Source organism: Xiphophorus couchianus, chromosome 19 (genome assembly GCF_001444195.1).
Source record: "Xiphophorus couchianus chromosome 19, X_couchianus-1.0, whole genome shotgun sequence".
Classification (NCBI taxonomy): Eukaryota; Metazoa; Chordata; class Actinopteri; order Cyprinodontiformes; family Poeciliidae; genus Xiphophorus; species Xiphophorus couchianus.
In genome coordinates this window covers 272,248-295,375 of record NC_040246.1, presented here as the reverse complement: position 1 = coordinate 295,375, position 23,128 = coordinate 272,248, and the positions used below count along the sequence as shown (strand labels likewise).

Sequence of the window (23,128 nt, the reverse complement as noted above, 5' to 3'; positions counted from 1 at the left end):
AAAACTACCCGCTTAACAGTCTGACCAGTGGAAAGGTCCACATCTCGGCCCTTTTTCTGGCTGCTCAAACAGGAATGACCGACCTGCACACACACGCGCCGGGATAAAAACGAGAGCAGCGATGTCTCCAAAGAAACGGACCGTTTATTCCGTTGCGGCGTTACGCTCCGCACACGGTTAGCGTTACAAAAGCAGCTCCACTCCTCCATCTGCATTGCAGACTTCTCCTGTAACCAAAGACTTGGAGCAGCAGAGACGTGTTCAGAGCCGGAGGCTCATCTGTAGTACTGGAACAGAGCGCTGCGCTCATTTTGTTCTTGCATCAGGTGTTTGGCCCACTTCTATCTGGGGAAAACATTTACGCAGCGATGTATATCACTGGGATTTAATGTGATAGAGCAACACAAAGCAGCAGGAAATTGGTGAATGGCTCATTAACTCTGCTGTAAATAAGAAATCTGAAAAGTGTGGTGTGCCCCCCCCCCAGGATTACTCCATTTTGAGCTTCACCCATCTTCAACTCAACTGTGTGCAGCTTCCCTGTCACTGCTGAAGAAAACCAAGCCCACAGCATAAGGCTGCCATCACCGCCTTTTGTGCATAAGCTAGTAAGTAAAATAAGTCAAGTTTTATTTCTATAAAACCTTTCATAGACGTATGAGCCATCGTTTTTGAGTCCATTTGTGCTACTCATGTCCCTTTAAATTTCCCCTCAGGGACAAATAAAGTCATTTGAATTGAATTCAATTGAATTTAAAAGTGATTCAAAACTTTAAAACATTTAAAACAACAACAAAAAAAAAATTAAGCAGCCTTTAGTTTCTTAAAAGACAGAGAGATGAAAGAGGCTGCTTGTGTTCAGCTTAATTTAGGTTTGTCAGAGTAAATGTAATGAGATACAGTTGCACTCCACACATTTCAGATGCCGGTTTGTCAAATACGTCAAACTCCAGGCATCGTTTTCCTTCCACTACACAGTTATGCTCTTCTTTCTGTTGATCCGTCATGAAAAATCCCATGTAGATACTTAAAACGGGAAGAAAAGGTGGTGTTCACTCGCTCTAAATATAGCAAGACTGGAGTGGCGTTGAAAGGCTACTCCAGCTGGTTGGAGAACAGGTGCAGCATTCTTCCACAGGGTTAGGAATGTAGGTGTCTGCATTCAGCAGATCAGGTAATTAGTCTGACACAAAGAAAACAGGTCTGACAAGTCGTGCTCTGTCAAAAGGCCACTGAACGCACCGATCAACTTGTTTAAAATGAAAGCAAACAAACTAAAGTTTATGTGGGTTTTCTTGCAGGTCTGGAAGAGCCGAGTCACATTAAAGTAGAGGTTAAGTTAAAGATTAGAGAAATAAATCAGTTTATTAAAAATAAAAAGATACTAAGTCAAGTATGCAACTTCAATATATGTCTTCTGCCTTCTAATTTTTCTATTTTAATGACTTGTTTATGATTTGAGTTGTTTTAATTTCAGCCGCTACAAAATGAAACGACGATTTCTCACATTAACAACAGGTTTTTTGCAATTTGTAGGACAATTAATCAGTTTTTTATTTAAATGTTAACGCCAAAGTTGTTGACAAAAATTTTAAAACTCATTACATCCAAAAACCAGAATTCCACATGAGTTTATTTTTTGAAGCTGAAGACGTTCTGATGTGTGGTGTGTCGGCTGCGTGTCTCACCTGGGTTTGTTGTGCGAGTCCTTGGATCCGAACCACGCTCTGTGTTTGTCCTCGGTGGCGGCGGCGCTTTGCTCAGACTCGCCTTTGGACTGGCTCTGACCCTTCCCTGCAGACTCACTCCGCCCATGCGAGAACAAGTTCCTCCTCTGCTTTTTCACCTGACTCTCTGGCTCCGCCTGGGAGGCTTCTGGCAGTGATGCCGGTTCCGGCCGCTCCTCCTCTCCGGCCCCGCTTTGCCCCAGGGCTGCCGCGATGGCCGCCCTCTCCTCCTCACCGGCCCTGTCGAAGGACCAGCGCCGGCCGTCCCCCGCGGGGCCCTTGGGCAGCTCGGCGGAGGGCTTCGTACTGAGGTTCTGCAGGGAAACGGAGTGGGCCATGGACCGCTGCAGCAGCAGTCCCGACCCTAAAGAACCTGACGGTTTTCCTGAGCCTCGATCCTGGGCCTGGACTTTGGACGCATGGCTTCCGTTTACACAAACGGTCGGGGGAGGCACTGCGATGGTGATTTCGCCGGCATCGTCGCCGAACTCGCATCTGAGAGAGGACGACTTGGGCGAAATGTTTGCTGTGTGTTCTGTGACAGGAGAGGGCAGAAATGAGGAGGATTGAAGAGCGAAAATCACCAGCTATATAGTAATAAATACAAAATGCTTCTCAAGAGGACACTGAGCATTTCTATAGCTGGCTAACTCATGCCAAGCCTTCAACAATAACATAATAACTACAGATGTACAAGGCAGTGGCAACCCTGAGAGGGGGGCACGGGAGGCCATGGGCCCCTCTTAAAAATCTTGGGCAAAGAATCATATTCAGGTCATACTAAGAGGAGTCATCTTCTTCATTCAAGACATAAATATAAAACCCAAACAATAAATAATGTATAATGTAAATATAAAACCCACATTTAAATAATGTATAATAATTATTATACATTATAATTGTATTATAATTTATACAATTATTTATACATCCTATAAATAGGATGTATAATTTATATGATATATATATATATATCATACTGCATTTTAGAAAATCTACCCAAACTGCTGAAGTAAACGCATCAATGTCAGGCTAGTAGGTTTGATCCAGAGTTTATCCTTTACATGTGAAGGATAAACAGGTGAAAATGGTTAGACACTCGTCACTAAGTAATAATGATAAATCGTCTCCCTGCCGGACTCACCTGGACTGTTGTCTGCAGTGAAGTTGCTGCTGTTGCTGGGGGAGTTGGACAGGTCAGACACCACCACGCTGATGCCGGCCGTCGGACTCAGGCTGCCGCCACGCGACGACGACTCGCTGCTCTCGGAGCCCAGGGAGGTGCTGGAGCGAGTGTCGGACGACTTCCGCAGCTTCCCCCGCAGGAAGAAGGTCCTCATCTTGCTCCGCCGGACTTCCCCCCCCTCGTCATCCTCATAGTCCTCCTCCCCGCCTCCGTCACTCGGCAGTCTCTGGCGCATGCGGTACAGGGAGCTGTACCCACCCGGCACCACGGCGGAGGACGACTCCTCGTCGCTGGACCTCCTTTTGCCCTTCATGCGCTCCTTGAGTTTGCTGAAGGTGGAGGCGCCCTTGTCCTTCATGACCAGGTCGTACATGCTGGCCGTCAGGTTGTTTCGGGTGAACAAGATGGTGACCTGAATGTCTCCCCTCTCCTTCTCCTTCTTCCCCGTCTTGGAGTTGAGTCTATACCACCTGCAACAAAAGTTGGATCAGATGAGATCTGACGACACACTGTTTTTATGACTTACAAAGACAGATCAAGAGTCTCAAAGGAAGGTTCTTTTAAAAGATTCTAAGATGTTCATGTCTTTCTTGCCAATAACATATTAATTTGGCACAAATATAGATTAATTAGGCTTAAGATAGAGGCTCGTTCAAGATGGGTGAAGACCAGAGCAGAACTCTACCATTTAAAAAAAAAAAGCACACGTTTCATTGGGTGGACAAAAAGCCAACGGAAGAAAACCCACATCTACATCCGAAGCAACTGAGTCAGTGAAGTAGCTAAATATGCTAGTGTGGGTTATTTGCGGCCATTTCTTCAAGTCGCCATCCCTCCCCGCATTAGCTGTAGGTTTAGGTAAAGCAATATTGGCACATTTAAGCTGTGATAGCTGGAGTTCCCACATATTTTATAGCCTAAAACCTCTGTGGAAAGCAGGTTAGCAAGTTGCTAACATGTAAACAAATGGCGGTTCCGGTTTACGGCAGAAGTTGTGCCCATAAATCACAACAATCTGCTAAGCTACTAGAAGTGTGTTCCTGTTCAGTAAGCAGAGAAACATGAGGTAAGTGTGACAATTATTACCCTGGCCTGATATCATCATCTTTTAGTTGCTAGGACTGATTTGTGCAGCATTAAAAGAAGCCAAAACTTTATCATTAGCTTCCTGCTAGCATACTTTCAAGCTAGCTTGTCTAGGAGTCAGATTTGGACTTATAAACCTGTTACTTTTTTGTTTGACCTACAAAACAACTGAATGCTTCACTTGCTGAGACTCAGGACTTTAGTAATCTACAAAACGTTTTCAAACCAAGAGCTGATATGGTTATGTAAACATTTTCCAATCTCTCTGTGAGGACAGTTTTTTTCCCTATAATTCATTTGTTGGTAAAATTCAATTTTTTTGCAGCTCAGCTAAGATTCAGCCTTTTTATATCCTTTTCTTTTGCGCTAAATACCAAATACAATCCTCTTATTACATCTTCTGTTTTAACAACCTGTAAAATAAATGTCTGTTTACCGAAATTAGTAAACTTGGATAGTCAATACTTGTGTTCTTGATGTCAGAGCTAACACCACTTTCCCAAACATCCACAGTGTTTCAAATAATGCATATTTTCTAATAGGACTACCATGGATTGAAATGCCTGTTTTTAATTTGTTCATATCCTTATTCTTTTATATGAAATACCAAACAGAACATTGCACATTATAACAGCGTAGCTCAACTCTGCCTTACATAACTTGTTTTCAACGAGAAGCTGTCCCAGTCTGTTTTTCTGTGCTCTAGTAAAACACAACCACACCCCTGCTTTCCCTATGAACGAGTGAGAAACTCAAGCAAGTTCTCAGGCATCCTTCCTCATTTGCCAGTTTAACAATTGTGTTTACTGCAGTCCTTCAACTGGATGACACAGCAACGAATCCAAGGAATGTTTGGAAAAAGCACGGCTAAGTTCGTGCTGGCAGTCGTCCTAACATCCTGTAACACTGCAAGCAAGATGAATCACGATTTAAGAGCTGATAATGGTTGATAAGAAGTTTGAAAATGGTTAATGCTGTACGTTAAAATGTATTAGGAAATGTATCAATACTAAGACAGGACTTGCACTTGCCTGAAGTTTTGAGATTCTGTTTATTTAGGCACCTTGAAGGATGCAGGGTCACAGTGTGTGTACTCCTCTAAAGCAGTTCATTCCTGCTGAGTGTGACCAAGCATCCAACAATACCTTCGTTCATTCTGTCCCTATAAGCAAGAACAATGAAGCGAAACAATGCTTTCTTCTAATTTAATAAACAAGCGTCCCATATAAAGGCGTTTGCTGACTGTAAGCTCCATAAAGGGTGGGCAGAGAGTTGCACTTCCTGAAGCGCCAACAAAGTAACCACATCATGACTCACAGGAAAGTTGCATCTATTCTGCTGTTCAAAAGAAAACAAACAGCAGCAGCAAAAAAAAGATGAGATAACTGAACAAAACGTCCCCCGGCTAATGCCTGCCTCTGCAAACCAACGGGAAGTTGCCGGTGCTACCAGGAAAACGCAAACCATAATCTGCTTTTAGATTTTTAATTTCCTGTGCTGCTGGGCTATTTTCATGCCACATGTCAGCCGCGTGGGTCCTCTAGCATTCGGAGCCATTTCAGACACACACCTTACCTAGATGTCGAGACACTTATGTCTCAGCGAGATCTAGAGAAACTCATTCATGCGTTTATCTTTAGTCGCATTGATTACGGCAACAGCGTCTTCACAGGTCTGTCCAACAAATCAATCAGACAGCCGGCAGAATGCTGCTGCTGGCGTTCTGACTAAAACCAGGAAGATAGAGCACATAACACCAGTTTTAAAGTCCCTCCACTGGCTCCCTGTAGCTCAAAGAATAGACTTTAAAATACTGTTAGTTTATAAATCACTGAACGGCTTAGCACCACAATACATTAAAGATCTGCTGTTGTTGTATCAACCTTCCAGACCCCTCAGGTCTTCCGGTTCTGGTTCTGCTCTGCATCCCCAGAACCAGAACCAAACAAGGAGAAGCAGCATTCAGGTTCGATGCACCACAAATCTGGAACAAACTTCCAGAAAACTGTAAAACATCTGAAACACAGAGTTCCTTTAAATCTCAACTAAAAACCCACCTGTTAAGAGTTTAGAGTATTTGAAACATAATCATTTACAAATTTAATGATGGCACTTGACTTAATGCCATGATTTGATTGTTGATTCTTTGTTGCATGACTTTGTGTTTTGTGTTTGTTGTGATGTAAAGCACTTTGAAATGCCATGCTGCTGAAATGTGCTATACAAATAAAATTTGATTGATTGATTGATCAAAGTTGCACCCATTTCCTAAGTCAGTGGTGCTCAAAGTCGGTCCTCGAGGGCCGGCATCCAGCATGTTTTAGTTCTCTCCCTGGTCGTAGTAACAACCTTTTCTACATTGACATTTTCAGCATGTCCATGTTCTTCTTAGGCCTTCTAACAAGCCATCATTTGATCCAGGTGCGTTCAACCAGGAAAAGAATTAAAACATGCAGGATGCCGGCCGTCCAGGATCGACTCTGGTCACTATTGTGCTAAGTACAAGCTAATATCTCAATAACTGGTTAACGATGTCTTCACACTTCAAATGATAAGGATTGTATGGCTGAAATATTAATATAAAATTAATATATTATATTTGGGCCGATGTTGGTACCTTAAGTGTACCTTGTGAAAGTATTCACACAACACTCTCTGGTGCCTTCAAGAGTCACCAAATCAGCAAGCGGAGTCGATCTGTTTATTGTTTAATCTTTAATCTTGGTCAAAACTGTAATAAAGACCAAAAAATAGAAGTTTATATATATACACTGCTCAAAAAAATAAAGGGAACACTCAAATAACACATCCTAGATCTGAATGAAAGAAATATTCTCATTGAATACTTTGTTCTGTACAAAGTTCCATTTGCACAACAGCAGGTGAAATTGATTGTCAATCAGTGTTGCTTCCTAAGTGGACAGTTTGATTTCACAGAAGTTTGATTTACTTGGAGTTATATTGTGTTGTTTAAGTGTTCCCTTTATTTTTTTGAGCAGTGTATATATACAGACCAAAAGTTTGGACACACCTTCTAATTCAATGGGTTTTCTTTATTTTCATGACTATTTATAAGGCAAGAAAATCCCACTTATTAACCTGACAGGGCAGGTTGACCTATGAAGTGAAAACCATTTCAGGTGACGACCTCTTGAAGCTCATCAAGAAAATGCAGAGTGTGTGCAAAGCAGTAATCACAGCAAAAGGTTGCTACTTTGAAGAAACTAGAATATAAGGGCTATTTTCAGTTGTTTTACACTTTTTTGTTTAGTGCATATTTCCACATGTTATTCATAGATTTGATGCCTTCAGTGTGAATCTACAATGTCAATAGTCATGAAAATAAAGGAAACTCAGTGAATTAAAAGGTGTGTCCAAACTTTTGGTCTGTACTGTATATATATATATATATATATATACATATATATATATATATATATATATATATATAGGTGTGTGTGTGTGTGTGTGTGTGTGTGTGTGTGTGTGTGTGTGTGTTTAAATGGTCCAGTCAAAGCCCAGGCCAGATCTCAATTGAGAATTAGTCAGACTATGCAGTCAGACTTAGCTTGAGAAATCGAATAGGCTAAAATTTCAGCATCTGGTTGTGTAAAGCTGACACACCCAGAAAAATGTCCAAATTTAATGTAACAACAGTAACTCCCTTCTGTTCTGCTTTATAATTATGTAACAGGCAACGTTTTGCTGGTCTATCACATAAGATCCACACAGACATTTGCATAACCTTCAATGGGTGTGAAAGCTTTTGCAAGTCACTGTGTCTCAACCAACCATGATTCATTGTGGAAGAAGACTTCTGAAATGTCTAAATAAGTCGTTGCAGCGGTAACTTTATGAAAACAGGATGCTGAGCCTTTCAAAACCTACTGCAACAGGTGAGCTTTTCTGCTGAGACATAAAGGAAATCTAAATGTCACCCTCCAGAATGAAACCACATGTCTACATTAAGGATGAAACCTTAAAAAACCCCACCGACATGAAAGAAAAACGGAGACTACCGCAAATGTTCTTATCTACAGAGTCTGATGTGAGAAAGGAACCTCACATCTCCGCTATCTGAGACGCCCAATATCTCTTTCACTGGGTCTCTTCCTCTTTTAGTCTTTTTAAAAAAGAATCTGCATTAAGATTATGCAAAGCAGCGCGACTCTATAAAAGTTTTAAGGTCATGACACTTTCCAGACAACAACTAACTGGTAGTAGATCTTAATGGTATAATAAGCAGTGAAAATGCCACAGTATTACTGTATTTATGTAAGGAAAACTTACAGTGGATCAGTATTCACGAGTTCACCGCTCGGCTGTGGAAATAAGGAAAATTGTAGATAGTAGCTCCTGTGATAAAGCTAAGACTCTTTCCATTGAGCGTATTAAAGCATATTAATGTATATCTGATGTTTGAAGTATTAAAATAGGCAGTTCTAAGTGTTTTTAGACGAGGTTTGAAGTAGGGATACACCGATATGAAAATCTGGGCCGATGTCGGTGTCCAATGTCAATATTGCCGTTACAGTCAATTACCGATATTTATAGATATTATATATATTTCAACATTGTTGCAACACCTTTGGAGAAAAATAAAAAGACAACAGACAGCAACAAGATAAAAATAAATATTGGTTGTTCATATCAACCTAGATTTATTTATTGGACAGATACCGATATGTTAAAAATGATAGAAATCGGCCAATACCAATGTTAGTACTGTGGCTTAGGGTTTATAAACAGAAAAGAAACATAACTTTAGCTTAAATCAACAAAAATAGCAATTTGTTCTATTTTGCCGCACTCTAGCACAACGGAAACATTAGGAGAAGTACGACAGACATTTTTATGGTTCTTAAAACTTTCAAAACCACAGGATGCCTTCAGAACATTATCCGGCCCATAATCTGAAACATTCACTTTGGAAAATTTGCCACTCATTGATCTCATGAGTTTGACTGTATTGAAAAGCTTTATGAAAGCCCAAAAGGAAAAAATTCTGCATTGGAAAACTTTCCTTCTGTTGTTAAACTTGCGTTTTATAGCAGATTTTTAATGAAAGTACATTTCTCAAACGATGTGTTTATACCTCATCTTCACTTTACCATAACCATTCATTACTCTGTCAATATTACTTTATAATATTTTTATACATGTATAATTGCATGAAAACAAATGTTTTCTTCATTTGCAGAATTTTTTTTAGATAGTTCAATAACCCTAACTGCTGTCTGCATGGAGAAGAAATGAAACAAAGAAAACCTCTTTTTTCCCCTAAAGTTCTAGAATTTGAGTCTAATTAGATGGTGGCTACAGACCAACACGAGTCGCCGGCTAAATAACATATATCAGCCACGCAGGCCATCTTATTTACAGGCCCTGTTGTGTTTAAATGTGATTACAGGCAGAGTTCCTGCTACCGCAAAATCACCGGCTCCCAATCGAAAGGCTGCAGGGAAGAAGGGGGGGAAAAAAAGGTCACATCATTGACTGCGCAGACTGTTATGCAATTATCATCATCCTGCCACTGACCTCAAGCTCGGCCCTAAAAAACATGGCAACACCCACGAAGCGCGCCAGAGAAAACACGCAGAGAACAATCCCACCCCGCAATCAGACGGCGAGGATGGTGGTGAGCAGATGGAGCCGAGCGAACGCGTCAGATTTTTACAGCTTACACAGCGACAACAAGGCCACAAACACATCCAGAACATTAAATGCTTTAAGAAGTGACACTCCCAAAAAGCAAGTACACACAGTCCTAAATCAACCTGGCCTGGATTGGGTTTCACAGATCCAGATAAAGAGTATTTATTATGTAGCGCTTCATTCAAATAAATAATTGAATTATAAAGCTACATTATCTCCGGGTTTGAACTTTTCTGTTTTGTTTTTTTTTAACATTTGGAGGCATTCGAGCCAGATTTCTGTGCAGGCGCTCAGAGAAACTCAAAGATGTGCTTGTGAGAAAGGACTCGAGTTTCACATCAGCGTTCCAACAATAGCATCAGCCCTCCTGACACACCAGCCGGCTCCCTGCAGCCGAGGTGGGGCAGACGCTCCAAATTCAGCCTGGAGGAGCTGTGGATGGGAATTCCCTCGCATCCGACTAAAAAAACAAAAATCCTCTCACTGGCAGTGTAATTACACCGTTGTCTTGTTCTAATTTGGAAAAACAATTAGTCGGGAATGCTCATCTCTACTCTCTGACATTACATAAAAGAAGAGCTTAAGTTTTGTTTTTTGTTAAAAAGAAATTCTTCCTGTCAAGAGTCGTTTCAGTCCACTGTCGCCATGTGTTTGTTGAGGATGGGAATCATGTCAAAGTGAAGCCAAATGCTACAATGATTTTGGTTTTCGTTTCTGTGTCTGGAGCATTATGTATGAACTTGAATTTTAACTAAACTTAAAGCTAGCAGTTGGACTCGATTAACATTTTTTAACTGAGTTAATTACAGGGTCTATAATTGATTAATTGTAAATAATGGCATTTTAATCAAAAACTATCAACAAACAAAGCAACATTTTCCATTCAAAAACCCTTTTTGCTGCTAAGCTATTGAATAAATAGTCATATGAGATTAAGGTTTTAGGTAGAGCTGCGGTGATAGGTCAACTCCTTTTAGCACAACTTGAAAACAATAATAGTATTTTCCAGCGTCCCATTAATTTGTTATTAGAAGCAAATATGATCCCCAACTGGGCTAAGGGAAGTGGCTTTATCGCTCATTCACATTGTTTGTGCGTCAGATTTGTGTACATACCAGAAACGCATATGAAGGTTCCCACTGGAGCCTTTGTATGTAAAAAATTAAAAATATGATGAATTGCTTTAAAAATACTGCGACTGACTAGGCATTAAAAGTTGACATATGCTTCAAAGCTTCCAATCTGCACTAAATGGCAACTTTACAACATATAAACTAGGGATGTGCCGATATGACAACTGGACGATATCCAATATTATTATCGCTCTCAAAACTGATGCATCGCTATCACTCTTACATTTCCAAACAAACACCACATGGCAAACAAACACAAACGCATACAAAAACAGCAACAAAATCAAAATGATCAGCCATTAATATCGGCCCAGTTTTTCTTATCTAACCATGTTCTCCTTTTTGAGAGGATGCACACAAGTTAAAGGTCTATTTACAGCTGTACATCTGTGGGTCAGGTGACGCCTGCGCGAGCCTGAGAAAAACAGAATGTGAACATGAGATAACAGACAAGCCTGAATAAAGCTTCTTCTTTAACAAGAAAAAAAGCAGCAGCCCACATACAGAGCAGCCTGTTGCCAAAAAGGGGCCGTAAAGCAGCAGCCCGCACAGAAACTGTAGTCCCACAACGCAACACTGAACATACGCACAATATTTAAGGTTGTAAACACAAGATTTAATGCTTGGAGAGTGTGATGACTTTTTTTTTTTTTTTGTAACTTGTGGAAGTCGGTTTGATCGGGCGCATTTAGTAACTAGCAATCCCATTCCAGAGAGTTGCACACCGTGACGCCATTATCTCCTCATCTTAAAAAAAACAAGAAAAAAAAACAGGAAGTCTCAAAACTCCACCCAAACCCAGCATGTCACCCCCACCACATCTTCTGTTCTCCCTGATCCATAGAGGAGATATTTGGACGACGGTATAACAGAGAGGCAGACTGATACGATACCTGGCCAGTCTCTGATATAGAGATTTGACCTGTTGACCTGTCCTTTAGTACTAAAAATACCTTTACAATGAGTTTTACTTTCTGAAAAAGACCAATATTAGGACACCAACTCTGTTATGTTTTTACAAACATTATGGTGAAGAACTGTTTCAAATTCCATGCTATTAGCTTTTTTACCCCATAAACTCTGTTCAAAACAAATGAAAGCTTTGTCCAACTTAATTTTTCAGAGCACAAAGAACTAATTTAAAATCAGATGTTTTAAAATCTTAACCCATTCGTTGATTTATTGTGACTGTTCAGGGGCTATTTTATGGTGAAATGATACTCTTACTGTACATAATTTTGTTCTTTATCCTGTTTTTCACAATGTTACGACCAGAGGAGATGTCACACTGAGTGAGAAAGAGAGCAGCTAAGCAGGATTTCAACATTATGGTTGAAAAACAAAACAATACGATGACAGACGTTTCTCCTGCCTTTGTCATCTTATACGAGCAATAACCGAAATTGGTATCAATGTGTCCAAAAGCCAAATTACTTTTGATATGAATAAACACAGCTTGTGATGAAAATCCTGGTTTATTAATCCACATTTACTGAGGATGAGAGGATAAGAAGTCTGTGTGAAATATACAAGTTCTTGAAGGAAACGTTACTTATACCAATTAGAACTGTCATGATGACAAATCTTTGCCAAACGATAAAGTGTTCCCAGAAATTATGCCGATAAACAATATTATTGTTATTTTGAGTTTATTTTCACATCATATATTGATAATGGTATAATGATGCAAGTACACCCTCCAATGAACTTTAATTTTGTACAAAGTCACTTCACACTGGAACTGGAAGATATTCTAAATATCTAAAATAAAACATGACAACCAAAAACAATAAATAAAAAGGAAAATTGTACATAAAACAGATCAAGTAGCATCTGTAAACAAAATTGCCCTTCCAAAAATATTAATAATCAGAATGGAACTTATTGAGCTCATTTTAATTTAATGTGTGATTCATTAATTGCGTATCACATTTACAGACAGGTTATAGAAAATTTACCTAATACAACAATTCAACATAATGAAACAAAAATAACAGCTAAACTCCTTAGCAGAAGGCTAAGAAATATCTTGCTCCTTAAAAAAGAAGCAAGGTAATTAAATCAGCCTACCTCATTAGTGTTACCAACTGCATACTTTCAATTACATTTTTTAGGCCAACCGGCCCACAAGGAGGACTGTGGGTCGGACTCAGAACGTGGGTTTGGACCGTCCGCCTTGAGCAGAAACAGCAGACAGACCATGGGATTCACAGCACATTCCACATCTGGATGTGATGAGCTCTGACCTCAGCTCCAACTTTCCTCCTACAATCTCACACAATCACCGTTATTTAAAGGGCACACAGTGAGACCAGCGTTAAGGATCAGAGAGCTGTTCCTTTAAATGGTTATCTTTTCTGGAACTGCCGTCGATATGGACAGAAAATCAGTTACAAAAAGGTCAAGATTTTTCTTCCACATACTGATTTCTGCTCAAAATAATCTGTCTTTTTAATACTCAAATACTAATTTTGTATATTTCATAAATTAACCCAACACATTCCCTTAGACTACAGTATATTTTTAATGACTACACTATTTTATGTTGAAAAGGTACTCTTACTGTACAGAATTTTGTTTCTTATTCTGTTTTCATAAATTGCATATTATTATCTTTATGTGAATCTACTTGCTTTCCTCGTCATTTTGCTGCTGTTGCACAGAAATTGTCCCACTGTGGGACAATTTCTCTTCTACTAATATTGTATTTCTCTTAACAACAGACACTTTATTCCAAACAGGAGAGCTGCAGGACAGCCTTAAGGTTAAATAGGTTGAGGTAGCTAACTCTTAATTCATTCAATCCATCCATTTTCTGTCATTTTCTGACAACATGACATTCAAAGCTTGTTTCTAAAGTTATCTCTGACTCCACACATTTCTACAGCCACACGTATCTTCCATAATCTCCTGTCTTGCCCAGGCAGGTGATGTTTTCATTCTGTGCAGTTTGCTAAGGAGCTAGCGTAAAGCTGGCTTGTTTGTTGACTCGTGTAAGACATTGCAATGAAGTTTTGAGTAACCGTGTACAGACAAAACTTTCTAAAACCAGTATGTTACTGCTTCATAAGCTTACCACTTTATTGTAAAAAAATATTGCAACAGTGTTAGCTGCAGCTGCTAATACAGCTCCTGTTTCAACCGTGAATGTCAACGTAAAAAGTTTTAAATAACTTTTTACGTTCCTGTCAGGGAAAACCTACATCATTCGAATAATTCAGTTTATAAGACAGTTACTCAAGCTGTGCACCATATATTAGGCAATTTTTTTTAATGCTTGTTTGGCACACATATAAACAGCTCGACAGCTACCAGCCAGCTACCTACCTTACTAGCTAACTCTGTGGTCGTGGTTGATGTCAACATTTTACCAACAACAAGATTTGAGGGTTTAGTTTAATAAATACATGTCGTTTTAAAATAATTTGATCCAATCTTACCTATAAATTGCTTATATAATCACAAGCAACAGAAATAGCCATAAGCTAGTTGGTAAATAAGCTAAATAAACATTCAATCAAAAAAAAGAAAAATGCAATAAATAGGCTGGTCACAACAACCAATTTTATTGGCCGTTGAATTGTCCCATTAATTATTGCGATAAATGATAATATTGCATTTTTGAGACCATTTTCATGTAATGTACTGATAATAGCATAATAATGCAACTTCAGTCTCAAAGGCTAATAAACTGTAATTTTGTACAGAGCACTTTGCACCAGAACCAGAAAATATTTTAAAATGTCCAAACTAAAACCACCATCCAAAACAATAAATAAAAATGAAATAGAAACAAAAAACATAAATAAAGTGGATTATGAAGTCATCGGAATGAAACTTATAGAGCTCATTTTAATTTATCATATGATTAATTGACTAATTGCTTACTGGGACTGGTAAACAAAACTAGCTAAGATATTGATTGTTCATGAATTTTTAACAAAGTTAAAATAAACAAATACTTAATGGTAAAAATCTGAATAAAGTAAAATTACTGTATGTGCATACAGAGGTTGCAATAAATAAGCCGCTATTAGCTGAGAGGATCTACTTGGAATCATACGAGGTCCCATCTTCTGAAAAACTTCATGTTCACATGAATTATCAGTAAAGTATCACATTTGTTCAGCCTACTGAAATAAACCGTTACAAAGTAGACGCAAAACGATACAAAAGCAGCCGCAAGGTTCAGGAGTGAAATGAATTTTTGGAGTTTAGGTCAAAATGCATGAACACCTGTGGCAATTTGTTGCTAATGGCGACATATCTAAAAGTGTTTAGCAAATATAGTTTGTAAATGAGGCATCGGATTCAATAGCATGGAGAAATTTCTTTGTGGATTCATTGTTCAAGACTGATTAGCTTCGTTAAAAATAAACAAATAAAAAACTAAAAAGGGAGATTTATGAGGTGATAACCAGGAAAGCACAACAAACTGCAGGGTGATTCCTTTCAAGCTTTATTTACGGGATTATTAAGAGGCTAATAAAGAGGTTCGACTGAAGAAAAATTATTCTTCCCAAAGTGATATCTGCACAAAAATGAAGTAGATTAAATTGATCTAGTCTCTGTAAAGTTCATGTCTTTTATGTTCATGTGGATTCTAGAGGTGAAATATCTCAAAAAGATCTAGGCTGTGTAGCTTAGTTCAGTTTCTAACTGATATATTAAAACTTTTGGACACTTTTCTTCAAGGTAAAGTCTGTTCTGAGAAGCCTCATCCAGTTGCTATCAACATTCAATGTCTTTCCCAAGGGACACAGTTACTCAGGTTTTCTCTCTTTATCAATAAAAAAATCTGTTACACAATTTTTCTTCTGTATTTGTGCTGTATCAGGTTATCAATGACAACCGTTTTTTTAACATGTATACTTTATTTTTACAAATCCACCACTTTCCAAATGAAACAATGCTGCTGTTGGTGGTGTATGCCTTCACTCTGAAACAAGAGATTTGATTGTTTTTTCCCTTTTCTATGAACTATTCCACTCATAATGAAAATTACTTGGCCTACTTAATCAATACTCTCAAAACCGAGAGTATTGATTAAATATTTTAGGCTCTAGATTATTTTCCAATTTCTTATTTAATCCAAAGGAGCTGAGAAAAAAAAAAAAAGATTTGTGATCCAAAACATCCACTTTTGGTTTCAAGAATACAACTTACTGGGACTGAGAGGAATGCTGAGATGCTTTCTATCTAATGATTGCTGGAGTTAATCTTACACTTATAAAGGTTTTATAAATTCAGACCTACATTTTATGTTTTAGGTCACATGCTTATATAACCTATGTTGTCTATTAGGATGTCTTTTTCCCCCCAAGGCCATAGGTACTGAAAGGCTCTCAGTCGCTGGCAAGGGATTTATCTGGATGCACATAACACACAGACACACACGTTCTGCCTTGGTCAGCAAACAGATGTTCACTTCTAAAGCCTTACGCAACATCACGGGTGTGCTTACTACGACAGAGCCACTGAGACAGAGATGCAATGGGAACAAAGCTTCGTTCATGGCTGCAGCTAAATCCCACAGCTTGGACGACACGGCTGAAAAACGGACCATGATATACAAGTCGATATCGATAATTATTGATTTTTTTTGTTGTTGTTGTTGATTTAAATATCTAAAATACTGCCAAACTGATGAAGAGACCTTTACAGTTTTCACTCCATGCCTTTGTTTTTCATTTTTCAGCAGTTATGAGGCACGGTGGCAAAACATGGAACTACTGCTGCTCAAGATATGCGACAAGTTGTTGCTAGGTAACCAAAGGGCGAGTGAATAGCTGATGCCACCCACCTTGCTTAGCTAGCCGTAAGAGGGTGAGCAGCTATTGCCTTTCTTTTGCCTCCCAGAATGCTGTGCGGTTCTGAACCTGTGGTCAGTCAATATTCTATGTTTAAATTCTATCAGACGCATAATTTATCGATACTGATCACGTATTTATTGCAAAATAAATGATCGATTTATCGTCCAGCCCAGTCAGACTATTTCACATATGGTAACGTGACAACCACAAACAGTGACATATTTAAATAAGATTTCATGTGATAGTTCATGGAAAATGTTGCATGAGACAAAAGTATGGCTGGAGGAGCTGCAGAGAGCCTTAGCTCAGGTGGAAGAATCAGTTGATAGGAAAACAGTGACTCATGCACTCTGTACTGAAAGACTGTGAGAAGAAACAAGCTTTTTTTAACTGAAAGTCAAAAAAAGCACAACAGAAACATGGTGACTTTTTGGGCCTACTTCCAAAACTAACCCCACCAATTCTCCCTGAACACATCATCCCTTCGGTCAAACATGGTGATGGCAGCATCATGTCTGTGGGAAGAATTTCTTTAGCACTGACAGGGAAGATAGCAGATTAAAGTTGATGATAAAAAGATGGATGTAGCTAAATACTGGGCAATCCTCAAAGGAAAATCTGCTAGAAATGTAACAATAAATAAATAAAGAAATAAATGGAACAGCTGCTTCCCTGCTTCCGGTGGTTTTGTATTATTGACTTTGTGTGGGCGGTATACAAATGCGCATCACTTGTTTCAAACATTTATTTGCACCATTTCACTTTCTTTTCACAATTACACACTTCTTTGTGGTGCTGCGAAATTTGTTATTGTGTCATCATATGTGAGAATATTGTGTAGCATTGTGTGGTACACAGAGTCTCTATGGTTCCTGATGTGACACACATAAAGATATGTGAAATTATATTTTTGGGAATAAGGATGATTATAAAGGAAAAGTAGCTGAATTTATTTTTGATCTGGATGAGTCTTGGTAACTTCCTCTTAGTGTACCCTGCAGGGGAATTCACCCAACGCCCACCTTTCCAGTAATCTGTTCTACATCAGTAAACTCAACCCAAACATATTTCTTGTCACAGTCACCCATCTGTTCTGTTTATAATTATTTATTTCCATTGGGGGAGATTTATGCTGGTTTTTTTGGCTGTTGTTTTCACACAGAAAGCTGCAGGCTGATTTGCATGAGAACTCTACCAGAGATAAGGCATGGAAAAAATGAATATTTTGAATAATATGCGTTTAAAATCTATTTTTCCCCATATGTTTTCTTACTAAAAAGTTTTTTTTTTGTCTCCAATTCTAATTTTTTTGCACCTTGTTTATTGAGAAACAGTATGCACAAATGTTTTTCCATTGTTTCTGTTTATCACGATAATATGTTTGAGGTATTTTATGGATGTCTGTAAACTTTGTTTTAACAAAATAACTCAAAGGGGAAAAGCACAAAAACACCAAAAAGGTCAGAAGTTTGATGATATATCAAAATGAAATAATAAGAAGAATCTGTATTGGTATCTATTTACCAATGGCCCTCTATTTACTTGGTATCGGATCAATATCAAAATATGTGGTATCACACATCTCTAATGGGTAAGTCTAAACCCAAATCAAATGTTTAAAGATACGGAAGTTATCCTCAACAATATTCCTGATACCTTTTGTAAAGAGTCTCGGGCTGCCCTGATACTGATATTGGATATCGCTATGATATCTGCCAGAAAACAAGTATCAGATTATATCAGCTTGCATCTTACAATCTCAGATGTAAGCACCGCGCTCCAAGATTTAGACCTAAGCATTTTCTACTATTCCACACTACAAAATAAGTGGCACAAGTATGTATGATTTGTGCTGATATCGTATCGGATCAATATCGGTATCGACTAATACTCAAAGCTCCAATATCTGTATTGTATCGGAAGTGAAAGCATTCTATTGGGACACCCCTAAAAGTACCAATCATAGCTCCTGGATCAGCTTGTATCTTCTGTTCAATGTTTTTTCACCAACCCCTGATTTTTTTTTTGTTCCGTCTTGTTTGTAATTAACATGGTTAAACTGGCTGTGAGAAGCGATGCTAACGATCGACTCATTCATTGAGACACTGACTACCAAGACAGTGAACCTGCTGACACATCATCGTCGCCGACTGTGTCTATCTGACCTTGAAGCGATTGGCCACCACAGGGTCACCAGGAGGAGAGCGGTTGGTTCCCCTTTCATCTCAAATTCGTGGCTGTAACTGAGGGAAAGATCGAAAGCAGGATGCTGGTTGGTATAAAAAAGAATTTGTATTCACCTTTACCACTACAAATTTCAGTGTATTTTACAGACCTCCCTGTCAAAGCATCGCCACAGCATGACGATTCACCGCCATGTTTCACCGTGGGAATGGTGAAATGTGGTGATCGGTTTTCATCATTCAAGCTCGGTTTGTTAACCAAACCAGGGTTTTCAACTCCTCCAGTTTCATCCCTGACCTTGGTGTCCATGAATGTTTGCTTGTTCATGAATGTTCTCAAACAAACCTTTGAGGCTTTTGCAGAACCCGACTACGAATTCACTTGCAAGTTTTCTGACCAATCACCTTAAAGTTAATCCGTATTTCCTTCTTTTCTGAGCAGTCACTGCTACTCAGCTGAATTTTGAGTCACTTCCCAGCAGCCACCTTCTAATTTAACTTCCAGTTTTATGCTGTTCCTTGACGATAACATTTTCGTTTTGTTTATTTTTTTTAGATCTTCTGTAGGATTTACTGCGTTTACAGTTCATGTTAGTTCAACTGACCGATATGGAATTCATCTTTTGCCCTTTGACAACTCCTCGGGACATCATTTTATTTGTACGATTTCAAGTAGGTACTTGAAAATGTTATTCAACACATAAAATCTTACAATACTGTCGTTTTTTGGAAGTCATTTCAACTTTTTTGTAAGACAATGTTATGGCAAAAACAAAACTTTTTTTTTAAAAAAATTGCCACAAAATCAGTCATTTTAAGCCACAACAATCAAACAAAGAAAACTAAAAAAACATGATGATATCCTCGAAGGCCTGATTAGGCACTACTTCATCTCTATCTTACAAAGTGCAAATTAAAAACTGTAAAAATATGCTTTTGGAAGGGACTGCACACCAACTGTCCATCCACCCCTCCTTTATAAGATAACATGTTATGTTATGATAAAAAATACCTTGTAGCTTTGGAATCATGAAACTCTTGAGTTAATCCCTGGATTTGGGACAAGCATTAATCCCCTTCCTGCATGCTCTCCACATGGCTCGGCTATTGGGAGGCAAACATTTTGAAGAACCCTCCAGTTTCTTACTGGAAGGGGGTGATGTTTCTAGAAGTTTTTTTGTGGAGGGTAGGGGGGGGATTGCCTTGGGCCTGAGTGAGGAAGGGGTGGATGTCCTCAGAGTTGGTTTTGTGTATCTGAGAGGAGGGAGGGTGTGTCTGCAGGGCCCTGATGCAGCATCGGGAGATTTGACAGCTGTGTTTATGTCCCACAACAAACTATTGCAGCCAGTAAAAAAAAAAAAAGAGCAGAGTGGGAAAGAAACAAACACCCCGATAGGCTCAGTGAGAAGACAAACAGAAGCACATTAGCTGCTACACACAGACAACTATTACATACTTCACAGTTGAACTTACTCGTTTTTGACGTATCTCCTCGCGTGAAATAGTTCATCCAGCTGAATCACAGCCTGACCGAGGAACACGTCCAGTCCTATCAGCGCCCGGTGCATCACGGTCAGGACTAGCTCGTTGCTCCCGGCCGGGTATCCGCTCCGCTCGGCGCTCTCCAGCACGCCGGGCTGCAGCTCGAACGAGCACTCCTCCCTCCACTCGGGCTCGGTGGTCTTCTCCGCCACGCCGGTGGAGTACTTCTCCTTCCCCAGCTGGATGATGGTGTACACATCGCTGGTGCCGTGTTTGCCCTTGCCCCGCAAGCCCCTGCCTTTGAGCACCGTCACCTGGACGTGCGTCGGTACCCACCTCTGGTCCTCCTCTACGGTTAGTGAGGACATGTCCCCCACCTTTCCAGACAGAGACCGAGCGCGCGCACCGCGGTAGTAGTGGAGGTGGTCCGTCTGTCCGTCCGCCGCTTCCTCCCAGCTGCTCCGAGCGGGCACGCGGTCACATCAGCGCCGGGGTCGGCGGGCGGTGCCGCATTGTTACTATTGTTGTTATGGCCGCCCTCCCCGTGAAGTTGCCTCGGTTTGTTTCGAGCCTCGGCCGCTGCTCCGTGTGCTCTGCGGCAGCATGCAGCGTCCGTCCCCGCCTCGCTCCCCCTTGCTGTATGGGCCTGTCTGCGGACAGCGACGTCACGCCTCCTCCATCCTCCGTCTGCAGGACGAGGAAGTTCAAGCAGCTTCTCGGCACATGGCTGCAAGCGCACACACAGACCACAATAACACGCCTGTGTGCTGGAACGCCGGATGTGAGATTTCCTTTCGCTCTATTATTTAGCAAAAATAGCACTTAGAAAGTAAAAACATGTCACGCATCCAGAAAAAAAGAGAAACCCTCTGTTAAAAAAAAAAAAAAAAACCCGTCGAGATACAAAGGCAACCAGAACTAGCTGACTAAATTTGAAGTGAACAAAAATGTTCTGTATTACATAATGTTTCAAAAATAGCGCTGTACCTGACGTTTGCTTTTGTAATCGATTATTCTATCATTATTGTGACGAATAATCTGATTTAAAAAAGGGACCGTATTCAAAAGATTTTTCATTTTACAATTTTTTGCAAAAGTATATTAAAAGATGCAAACAAACAATACAATTCCCTTTTAAGCATGAAAAGTAAACATTTCAATGCTAAAACTATCCCAGTTGAAGAGTTTTGGATAAAACATATTTACAGACAAAGGTGTTTTTTTTTGTTTTTTTTTTGTTTATTTTGTACAGTTGTGGCTTAGTTACTAATTAGTTTATCAGAAAATGCCCCTTTTTTTAGTCAGTAAATTACTACATAATACTTTGAGTCTGTAATTGATACTGCAGTTAGCGATTAATCGATTACTAGATTAGTTGATGATTCATTAGGCCACAGGAAATCTACCGGTGGATGATAAATGAACATGGCAGCTGCACAGAAAAAACTCCTAAGAATGTTTGAGTTGCAAAAGGTTGCAGACAACAGTCAAAAATGTTTGCAGCCATATCGCTTTTCTAATATTTAAATCAATATTTTTGATGTTTGTTGTGGTGGTTTCTCAGGGGATTTTTTTTCTCTCTTTCTGCAGGTTTAGAAGCAGATGTTTACCGTGTTGACTTGTGTTCTCTCCATGCTTCTTTCTCCATCCTTTTCTTTCCCTTTAAACCTCTTCCCACCTTTCTCCCTTTCTTTTGTTTTTTTCTTTTCCATTTCGGTGTCCATTCCATTTGAAATAAACCAAAGCAAAATTTCTAACAAAGTTTCAGACATAGATCAAGAGGAGCAAATGGTACAAACCAGCTCTGCACACAGTGAAAGGCAAGAAATCGTTTCGCACCTTACCATTAATAACATACCTAATAAAAATATTCAGTGTGTGCTGACAATAAAACCACAGCTCCATGACAACCTACCGAACTCTTACAATCGTAGGACCGAGTAGAACTTGCAAAATGATCCGTGTTTAGCCAACAAGTGTTTATTTGTGTGGGGATGTGTGTGTAGCTAATCTTCTTGGCCTCCTTCGAGGTTTTGTTTTCGTTCCTCCCCCGCTCCCCCGCTCCTGCCCCTCTTCACCTCTGAGAGCCTGTTTGCCTCACACCAGCTGTCATGGTGAAGGAGTTCCCAGCTGACTCGGCAGCCTCAGTCTGTCTCCTCCTGCGGCAGAGCGACGCCTCGTACGACGCAGGGCAATGTGAGGTTGTGCCACCGAGTTGTTTCGGGAGGAATTACCACTGATTGTTTTTCTAATAAGGTTAAAAGATCTATTTGTGGTGCTGATTTGAGCTATCTAAGTGCGCCGCGTCTTCACTGGATAAACTGGTGCTTAGTTCATTCCCTACCTCCAAATTTGATGGAACAACCTTATTCCAAAATGAATTAAACTCGGGTTGTTTTGTGAAGAGCTGAGGTGTCAAACATTCAGCAGTCTCAGAGGTCTGAAGACAAATCCTTCGACTTCACTCTCTGGTGAGGCCGACTCCAACCCAAACTATTGTCCAGTCAACCGATTATAGCAAAGATGGATGAAATCACATTGTACGAACATCTAGGATATAAATCCTGGAAACACAATCAACTTTATGGCCAAAGCTTTATGTTAATGGTTATTTTTTTTCTTTTTTTGTTTTATTATTTTACTTTCCAGTTATGGAGGTCTACACCTCTATGACCTGACGTTTCAGGGAAAAGGAATCTGACCTATTTTGGAATAAGGCTTGAATATAATGTAGCTCTGTCAGTTCCCAGTTTGTAGCTCAAGGTTATGGATCAACATTTATTTTCTATCAAAGCTGGAGGCAATTTGTTTAGTATTTTAGTTTGTTGTCTTAAAAAAAAAAACCCACAAAGCTACTTTTGTT

General features: G+C 39.6%; 1 protein-coding gene across 3 annotated transcripts in view; it reads right to left on the bottom strand.

Annotated features, from left to right (window-relative positions):
- The window catches only part of rab11fip5a (RAB11 family interacting protein 5a (class I)), a 30,966-nt gene extending 9,949 nt beyond the window's left edge, over positions 1–21,017 (bottom strand). Inside the window, exons 1-4 of one of the 3 annotated variants that reach the window (XM_028001578.1) lie at positions 20,257–21,017; positions 18,766–18,843; positions 2,872–3,383; positions 1,689–2,262 (exon numbers count right to left, since the gene is read on the bottom strand). In XM_028001578.1, coding sequence (XP_027857379.1) covers positions 1,689–2,262; positions 2,872–3,383; positions 18,766–18,843; positions 20,257–20,633 — 1,541 coding nt within the window. In that variant the 5' untranslated portion in view covers positions 20,634–21,017. Of the gene's footprint in view, positions 1–1,688; positions 2,263–2,871; positions 3,384–18,765; positions 18,844–19,795; positions 19,879–20,256 lie in introns of those variants that run through there. The other 2 variants (XM_028001579.1, XM_028001580.1) reach the window with 2 other exon arrangements.
- Positions 21,018–23,128: the final 2,111 nt, after the last annotated feature.